This window comes from Salmo salar, chromosome ssa21 (genome assembly GCF_905237065.1).
Source record: "Salmo salar chromosome ssa21, Ssal_v3.1, whole genome shotgun sequence".
In the NCBI taxonomy this organism is placed as follows: Eukaryota; Metazoa; Chordata; class Actinopteri; order Salmoniformes; family Salmonidae; genus Salmo; species Salmo salar.
This window is the reverse complement of record NC_059462.1, coordinates 55,665,510-55,675,509: the sequence shown is the minus strand read 5'-3', so window position 1 is coordinate 55,675,509 and position 10,000 is coordinate 55,665,510. Positions and strand designations below refer to the sequence as shown.

Here is a 10,000-nt window from a genome sequence, read left to right as displayed (position 1 = left end):
CAGGAGAGGGGATCTGTCTCAGTGTCTGTCTGACTGATGGAGGGACGGTAGAGGAGAGGGGATCTGTCTCAGTGTCTGACTGATGGAGGGACGGTAGAGGAGAGGTGATCTGTCTCAGTGTCTGACTGATGGAGGGACAGTAGAGGAGAGGGGATCTGTCTCAGTGTCTGACTGATGGAGGGACGGTAGAGGAGAGGGGATCTGTCTCAGAGTCTGACTGATGGAGGGACGGTAGAGGAGAGGGGATCTGTCTCAGCGTCTGACTGATGGAGGGACGGTAGAGGAGAGGGGATCTGTCTCAGCGTCTGACTGATGGAGGGACGGTAGAGGAGAGGGGATCTGTCTCAGCGTCTGACTGATGGAGGGACGGTAGAGGAGAGGGGATATGTGTCAGCGTCTGACTGATGGAGGGACGGTAGAGGAGAGGGGATATGTCTCAGCGTCTGACTGATGGAGGGACGGTAGAGGAGAGGGGATCTGTCTCAGCGTCTGACTGATGGAGGGACGGTAGGAGGAGAGGGGATCTGTCTCAGCGTCTGACTGATGGAGGGACGGTAGAGGAGAGGGGATCTGTCTCAGTGTCTGACTGATGGAGGGACGGTAGAGGAGAGGGGATCTGTCTCAGCGTCTGACTGATGGAGGGACGGTAGAGGAGAGGGGATCTGTCTCAGCGTCTGACTGATGGAGGGACGGTAGGGGCAGGAGAGGGGATCTGTCTCAGCGTCTGACTGATGGAGGGACGGTAGAGGAGAGGGGATCTGTCTCAGCGTCTGACTGATGGAGGGACGGTAGAGGAGAGGGGATCTGTCTCAGCGTCTGACTGATGGAGGGACGGTAGAGGAGAGGGGATCTGTCTCAGCGTCTGACTGATGGAGGGACGGTAAGGGACAGGAGAGGGGATCTGTCTCAGCGTCTGACTGATGGAGGGACGGTAGAGGAGAGGGGATCTGTCTCAGCGTCTGACTGATGGAGGGACGGTAGAGGAGAGGGGATCTGTCTCAGTGTCTGACTGATGGAGGGACGGTAGAGGAGAGGGGATCTGTCTCAGCGTCTGACTGATGGAGGGACGGTAGAGGGGACAGGAGAGGGGATCTGTCTCAGCGTCTGACTGATGGAGGGACGGTAGAGGAGAGGGGATCTGTCTCAGTGTCTGACTGATGGAGGGACGGTAGAGGAGAGGGGATCTGTCTCAGCGTCTGACTGATGGAGGGACGGTAGAGGAGAGGGGATCTGTCTCAGCGTCTGACTGATGGAGGGACGGTAGAGGAGAGGGGATCTGTCTCAGCGTCTGACTGATGGAGGGACGGTAGAGGAGAGGGGATCTGTCTCAGCGTCTGACTGATGGAGGGACGGTAGAGGAGAGGGGATCTGTCTCAGTGTCTGACTGATGGAGGGACGGTAGAGGAGAGGGGATCTGTCTCAGCGTCTGACTGATGGAGGGACGGTAGAGGAGAGGGGATCTGTCTCAGCGTCTGACTGATGGAGGGACGGTAGAGGAGAGGGGATCTGTCTCAGCGTCTGACTGATGGAGGGACGGTAGAGGAGAGGGGATCTGTCTCAGCGTCTGACTGATGGAGGGACGGTAGAGGAGAGGGGATCTGTCTCAGCGTCTGACTGATGGAGGGACGGTAGAGGAGAGGGGATCTGTCTCAGCGTCTGACTGATGGAGGGACGGTAGAGGAGAGGGGATCTGTCTCAGTGTCTGACTGATGGAGGGACGGTAGAGGAGAGGGGATCTGTCCCAGTGTCTGACTGATGGAGGGACGGTAGAGGAGAGGGGATCTGTCTCAGCGTCTGACTGATGGAGGGACGGTAGAGGAGAGGGGATCTGTCTCAGCGTCTGACTGATGGAGGGACGGTAGAGGAGAGGGGATCTGTCTGAGCGTCTGACTGATGGAGGGACGGTAGAGGAGAGGGGATCTGTCCCAGTGTCTGACTGATGGAGGGACGGTAGAGGAGAGGGGATCTGTCTCAGCGTCTGACTGATGGAGAGACGGTAGAGGAGAGGGGATCTGTCTCAGTGTCTGACTGATGGAGGGACGGTAGAGGAGAGGGGATCTGTCTCAGCGTCTGACTGATGGAGGGACGGTAGAGGAGAGGGGATCTGTCTCAGCGTCTGACTGATGGAGGGACGGTAGAGGAGAGGGGATCTGTCTCAGCGTCTGACTGATGGAGGGACGGTAGAGGAGAGGGGATCTGTCTCAGGTTGTCTGACTGATGGAGGGACGGTAGAGGAGACAGGAGAGGGGATCTGTCTCAATATTTGACGAGTCACTGTGTGCATCCCAAATGCAGTCTAAAGTAGTGCACTATATAGGGAATAGGGTGTAATTTAAGAGGAGAGGGGAGATAAATACTTTAAAGCTCAGAGGGAGCACTGACAGACGCAAACAGGAGTGTGTGTGTGTGTGTGTGTGTGTGTGTGTGTGTGTGTGTGTGTGTGTGTGTGTGTGTGTGTGTGTGTGTTGTGTTGTGTTGTGTGCTAGCCACCCATACCTTAGGATGGTTGGTCTTGCTGTCCAGTATGAACGTCCAGTCTTTGCCCGTCAGGCTGTGAGACACGCGGTACTTCCTGACGAAGGCCCTGTTCTCAGCTGAGGTACTCCCTTCCACGCTCCTCGCCCCCTGGGTGATGACACCTCGCACTGTCTTAGGGACCCCCAAGTCCACCTGAATCCCCCCCCAAAAAAAGATCAGATCCAACTTTAAAAAAAATCACAACACATTTCAACGGTGAGAAGACTAAAGCTAAGAGAGACATTGTTTCTGGATCTTGATCTGGTCACGTTGTCTACCTGGAGCCACTCCTCCCCGGCCAGAGGCTGTGTTGGGCTGGGGAACCATCCCGACCTGCTGGCTACCAGCCTGGCTGTCCCCATGGAGCCATGGATATCCCTCATGGAGGACGCTGTGATCTGGGAGTCGGGCAGCAGGCCCGACAGCATCCCCTGCATCTCAGAACACGGAGCGTCTGGAGAGAAGAGAGAATTTATTCATTTTTATTGAACACATTTAAAATACATCTACGGCCGGTGAGGGGAGGTTAGGGGGAAGGGGAGGTTAGGGGAGAGAAGGGGAGGTTAAGGGTAGAAGGGGAGGTTAGGGGGAGAGAAGGGGAGGTTAGGGGAAGAGGGGAGGTTAAGGGTAGAGAAGGGGAGGTTAGGGGAGAGAAGGGGAGGTTAGGGGGAAGGGGAGGTTAAGGGTAGAGAAGGGGAGGTTAGGGGGAGAGAAGGGGAGGTTAGGGGAGAGAAGGGGAGGTTAGGGGAGGAGAGAAGGGGAGGTTAGGGGAAGGGAGGTTAGGGGGAAGGGGAGGTTAAGGGGAGAGAAGGGGAGGTTAGGGGAGAGAAGGGGAGGTTAGGGGGGAGAGAAGGGAGGTTAGGGGGAAGGGGAGGGGAGGTTAGGGGAAGGGGGGGGAAGGGGAGGTTAGGGGAAGGGAGGGAGGTTAGGGGAAGGGGTTAGGGGAAGGGGAGGATTAGGGGAAGGGGAGGTTAAGGGTAGAGAAGGGGAGGTTAGGGGAGAAAGGGGAGGTTAGGGGAGAGAAGGGGAGGTTAAGAGGGGAGAGAAGGGGAGGTTAAGGGGAGAGAAGGGGAGGTTAAGGGGAAGGAGAGGGAGGGAGGTTAAGGAAGGGGAGTTTAGGGGGAGAAGGGGAGGTTAAGGTGAGGAGGAAGGGGAGGTTAAGGGGAAGGGGGGTTAGGGGAGAGAAGGGGAGGTTAAGGGAAAGGGGAGGTTAAGGGGAAAGGGAGGGTGAGGTGAGAGAAGGGGAGTTTAGGGGGAGAGAAGGGGAGGTTAAGGGGGAAGGGGGGTTAGGGGGAGAGAAAGAGAGCTGGGTGATGAGCATTGACGAAAACTGACGTTGACATTTCAAGGCTAGTGAGATCAATGATTCATGTCGTTATGTCACAGCAGTCGGCTTCAACAGTAAATAATGAATCAACAAACACAAGCCACTCTTTTTCCGAATCCCAAATGGATCCCTTTTCCCTATATAGCACACTACATTTGACCAGGGTCCATAGGGCTGTTACTTAAAGCACCTCCCACAAACAAACCTTTACTAGTGCTCAGGGAATAAAGCTGTTTCCCCTCCATCACACAACATGCTATAAATAAAGGATTGATTCTAGTGTAGGTCTCTGACACAGGGATGAACGGAATGGAGGAGTGAGCGAAAGAGAGAGAACGAGAGAGAGAGACAACTCAAGAGAGAGAGAGAGAGAGAGAGCAGTGAGATAGAGAGAGAGAGACAACTCAGAGAGAGAGAGAGAGCAGTGAGATAGAGAGAGAGAGAGACAACTCAGAGAGAGAGAGAGAGAGAGAGAGAGCTGTGAGATAGAGAGAGAAAGACAACTCAGAGAGAGAGAGAGAGAGAGCTGTGAGATAGAGAGAGAGAGATCTGTGAGATAGAGAGAGAGAGAGAGACAACTCAGAGAGAGAGAGAGAGAGAGCTGTGAGATAGAGATAGAGAGAGACAACTCAGAGAGAGAGAGAGAGATCTGTGAGATAGAGAGAGAGAGAGACAACTCAGAGAGAGAGAGAGAAAGCTGTGAGATAGAGATAGAGAGAGACAACTCAGAGAGAGAGAGAGAGCTGTGAGATAGAGAGAGAGAGAGAGACAACTCAGAGAGAGAGAGAGAGAGAGATGGTTCTGAGTCTACGCCTTAACCTGAGTCTACTCCTTCACTATGGTGAATCACTAAAACAATACAGAAATACACTACGGAAAAAGAAGGAACAGCACGTCAGAAATCAGCTCAATATAATTGAAGAGTCCATAGAATCTAACCACTTCTGGGAAAATTGGAAAACACTAAACAAACAACAACACGGAGAGTTATCTATCCAAAATGGAGAAATATGGGTAAACCACTTCTCCAATCTGTTTGGCTCTATAACAAAGAACAAACAGCAAAAACATATACATGATCAAATACAAATGTTAGAATCAACTATTAAAGACTATCAGAACCCACTGGATTCTCCAATTACCTTGAATGAACTACAGGACAAAATAAAAAATCCTCCAATCCAAAAAGGCCTGTGGTGTTGATGGTATCCCTCAATGAAATGATAAAATATACAGACCACAAATTCCAATTGGCTAAACTTAAACTCTTTAACCTGTTGGGTCTAGGGGGCAGCATTTGCACGTCTGGATAAAAAAAATGTACCCGATTTAATCTGGTTACTAATCCTACCCAGTAACTAGAATATGCATATACTTATTATATATGGATAGAAAACACTCTAAAGTTTCCAAAACTGTTTGAATGGTGTCTGTGAGTATAACAGAACTCATTTGGCAGGCAAAACCCTGAGACATTTTCTGACAGGAAGTGGATACCTGATGTGTTGTATTGACTTTAAACCTATCCCATTGAAAAACACAGGGGTTTAGGAATATTTTGGCACTTCCTATTGCTTCCACTAGATGTCACCAGCCTTTACAAAGTGTTTTGAGTCTTCTGGAGGGAGATCTGACCGAACAAGAGCCATGGAACGATGATGTCCCATTAGACACCTGGCGCGCTAGTTGATGTTGGGTACCCTCGTTCCAATACGTTATAAAAGAGTATGCATTCGTCCACCTTGAATATTATTCATGTTCTGGTTAAAAAGGCCCTAATGATTTATGCTATACAACGTTTGACATGTTTGAACGAACGGAAATATATTTTTTCCCCTCGTTCATGACGAGAAGTCCGGCTGGCTTACATCATGTGCTAACGAGACGGAGATTTTTGGACATAAATGATGAGCTTTTTTGAACAAAACTACATTCGTTATGGACCTGTGATACCTGGAAGTGACATCTGATGAAGAGAATCAAAGGTAATGGATTATTTACATAGTATTTTCGATTTTAGATCTCCCCAACATGACGTCTAGTCTGTATCGCAACGCGTATTTTTCTGGGCGCAGTGCTCAGATTATTGCAAAGTGTGATTTCCCAGTAAGGTTATTTTTAAATCTGGCAAGTTGATTGCGTTCAAGAGATGTAAATCTATAATTCTTTAAATGACAATATAATATTTTACCAATGTTTTCTAATTTTAATTATTTAATTTCTTACGCTGACTTGACTGCCGGTTATTGGAGGGAAACGATTTCCTCAACATCAATGCCATAGTAAAACGCTGTTTTTGGATATAAATATGAACTTGATAGAACTAAAAATGCATGCATTGTCTAACATAATGTCCTAGGAGTGTCATCTGATGGAGATTGTAAAAGGTTAGTGCATCATTTTAGCTGGTTTTATGGTTTTGGTGACCCTGTCTTTGACTTGACAAAACATTACACACAACTCTTGTAAATGTACTGTCCTAACATACTCTAAATTTATGCTTTCGCCGTAAAACCTTTTTGAAATCGTAAAACGTGGTTAGATTAAGGAGATGTTTATCTTTCAAATGGTGTAAAATAGTTGTATTTTTGAAAAATTTGAATTTTGACATTTATTTGGATTCAAATTTGCCGCTCTTGAAATGCACCTGCTGTTGATGGAGTGCACCACGGGTGGCACGCTAGCGTCCCACCTAGCCCCAAGAGGTTAACATCATCCTGAGCTCTGACATCTTCCCCAATATTTGGAACCAAGGACTGATCACCCCAATCCACAAAAGTGGAGACAAATTTGACCCCAATAACTACCGTGGGAAATGCGTCAACAGCAACCTTGGGAAAAACCTCTGCATTATTAACAGCAGACTCGTACATTTCCTCAGTGAAAACAACGTACTGAGCAAATGTCAAATTGGCTTTTTACCAAATTACCGTAGGACAGACCACGTATTCACCCTGCACACCCTGATTGACAAACAAACAAACCAAAACAAAGTAAAAGTCTTTTCATGCTTTGTTGATTTCAAAAAAGCCTTCGACTCAATTTGGTCTGAGGATCTGAGGGTCTGAGGGTCTGAGGGTCTGAGGGTCTGAGGGTCTGAGGGTCTGCTATACAAATGGATGGAAAGTGGTGTTGGGGGGAAAACATACGGCATTATAAAATCCATGTAAACAAACAACAAGTGTGCAGTTAAAATTGGTAAAAAACACACATTTCTTCCCACAGGGCCGTGGGGTGAGACAAGGATGCAGCTCAAGCCCCAACCTCTTCAACATATATATCAACGAATTGGCGCGGGCACTCGAAAAGTCTGCAGCACCCGGCCTCACCCTACTAGAATCTGAAGTCAAATGTCTACTGTTTGCTGATGATCTGGTGCTTCTGTCCCCAACCAAGGAGGGTCTACAGCAGCACCTAGATCTGTCCCCAACCAAGGAGGGTCTACAGCAGCACCTAGATCTGTCCCCAACCAAGGAGGGTCTACAGCAGCACTTAGATCTGTCCCCAACCAAGGAGGGTCTACAGCAGCACCTAGATCTGTCCCCAACCAAGGAGGGTCTACAGCAGCACCTAGATCTGTCCCCAACCAAGGAGGGCCTACAGCAGCACCTAGATCTGTCCCCAACCAAGGAGGGTCTACAGCAGCACCTAGATCTGTCCCCAACCAAGGAGGGCCTACAGCAGCACCTAGATCTTCTGCACAGATTCTGTCAGACCTGGGCCCTGACAGTAAATCTCAGTAAGACAAAAATAATGGTGTTCCAAAAAAAGGTCCAGTTGCCAGAACCACAAATACAAATTCCATCTAGACACCATTACCCTAGAGCACACAAAAAAACTATACATACTTTGGCCTAAACATCAGCGCCACAGGTAACTTCCACAAAGCTGTGAACGATCTGAGAGACAAGGCAAGAAGGGCCTTCTATGCCATCAAACGGAACATAAAACTCAACATCCCAATTAGGATCTGGCTAAAAATACTTGAATCAGTTATAGAACCCATTATGGTTGTGAGGTCTGGGATCACCAACCAACAAAATGGGACAAACAACAAATTGCAAAAATATCCTCTGTGTTCAACGTAGAACACCAAATAATGCATGCAGAGCAGAATTAGGCCGATACCTGCTAATTATCAAAATCCAGAAAAGAGACGTTAAATTCTACAACCACCTAAAAGGAAGCGATTCCCAAACCTTCCATAACAAAGCCATCACCTACAGAGAGATAAACCTGGAGAAGAGTCCCCTAAGCAAGCTGGTCCTGGGGCTCTGTTCACAAACACAAACAGACTCCACAGAGCCCCAGGACAGCAACACAATTAGACCCAACCAAATCATGAGAAAACAAAAAGATAATTACTTGACACATTGGAAAGAATTAACAAAAAAACTGAGCAAACTAGAATGCTATTTGGTCCTAAACAGAGAGTACACAGTGGCAGAATACCTGACCACTGTGACTGACCCAAACTTAAAGAAAGCTTTGACTATGTACAGACTCAGTGAGCAAAGCCTTGCTATTGAGAAAGGCCGCTGTAGGCAGACCTGGCTCTCAAGAGAAGACAGGCTATGTGCAACACTGCCCACAAAATGAGGTGGAAACTGAGCTGCACTTCCTAACCTCCTGCCAAATGTATGACCATATTAGAGACACATATTTCCCTCAGAATACACAGACACACAAAGATTTAGAAAACAAACCCGATTTTGATAAACTCCCATATCTACTGGGTGAAATACCAGTATTTCATCACAGCAGCAAGATTTGTGACCTGTTGCCACAAGAAAAGGTCAACCAGTGAAGAACAAACACCATTGTAAATACAACCCATATTTATGCTTATTTATTTTCCCTTTTGTACTCTAACTATTTGCACATCATTACAACACTGTATATATACATAACATGACATTTATAATGTCTTTATTCTTTTGGAACTTCTGTGAGTGTAATGTTTACTGATCATTTTTATTGTTTACTTCACTTTTGTATATTATCTACTTCACTTGCTTTGACAATGTTAACATATGTTTCCCATGCCAATAAAGCCCCTTGAATTTAATTGAGAGATGAGACAGAGATAGAGACAGAGGGAGAGAGACAGAGATGAGACAGAGAGACAGAGATGAGACAGAGAGACAAGCAGAGAGAGAGAGAGAGAGAGAGAGAGACAGAGAAAGACAGAGAGAGAGAGACAGAGAGAGACAGAGAGACAGAGAGACAGAGATGAGACAGAGACAAGCAGAGAGAGCGAGAGAGAGAGAGAGAGAGAGACAGAGAGAGAGAGAGAGAGAGAGAGAGAGAGTTGACAGCATCCCAGCTAAACAGCCCTTCTCCTTTCATGTGATGTGAGGGGAAACAAATCACCTCTAATCCCCGTGGCAACTGACAGGGACAGGGACAGGGACAGGTTCAGGGACAGGGTCAGGGACAGGGACAGGGACAGGTTCAGGGACAGGGTCAGGGACAGGGACAGGGACAGGTTCAGGGACAGGGACAGGGACAGGTTCAGGGACAGGGTCAGGGACAGGTTCAGGGACAGGGTCAGGGACAGGGACAGGTTCAGGGCCAGGGTCAGGGACAGGGACAGGGACAGGTTCAGGGACAGGGTCAGGGACAGGGACAGGGACAGGGACAGGTTCAGGGCCAGGGTCAGGGACAGGGACAGGGACAGGTTCAGGGACAGGGACAGGGACAGGGACAGGTTCAGGGACAGGGACAGGTTCAGGGACAGGGTCAGGGACAGGGACAGGTTCAGGGACAGGGTCAGGGACAGGGACAGGTTCAGGTTCAGGGACAGGGACAGGTTCAGGGCCAGGGACAGGGACAGGGACAAGTTCAGGGACAGGGACAGGTTCAGGGCCAGGGACAGGGACAGGGACAGGTTCAGGGACAGGGTCAGGGACAGGTTCAGGGACAGGTTCAGGGACAGGGACAGGTTCAGGGACAGGGACAGGGACAGGTTCAGGGCCAGGGACAGGTTCAGGGCCAGGGACAGGGACAGGGACAGGTTCAGGGACAGGGACAGGTTCAGGGACAGGGACAGGGACAGGGGAAGGGACAGGGACAGGGACAGGGGAAGGGACAGGGACAGGTTCAGGGACAGGGACAGGTTCAGGGACAGGGACAGGTTCAGGGACAGGGACAGGG

General features: G+C 49.1%; 1 protein-coding gene across 2 annotated transcripts in view; it reads right to left on the bottom strand.

The window, feature by feature from the left end:
• Positions 1–10,000, bottom strand: part of LOC106582529 (neuropilin-2) — a 244,879-nt gene that overhangs the window by 75,918 nt on the left and 158,961 nt on the right. For both annotated transcript variants that reach the window (XM_045704914.1, XM_045704915.1), the window contains exons 9-10: positions 2,796–2,971; positions 2,497–2,670 (exon numbers count right to left, since the gene is read on the bottom strand). In XM_045704914.1, coding sequence (XP_045560870.1) covers positions 2,497–2,670; positions 2,796–2,971 — 350 coding nt within the window. The remainder of the gene's footprint in view (positions 1–2,496; positions 2,671–2,795; positions 2,972–10,000) is intronic.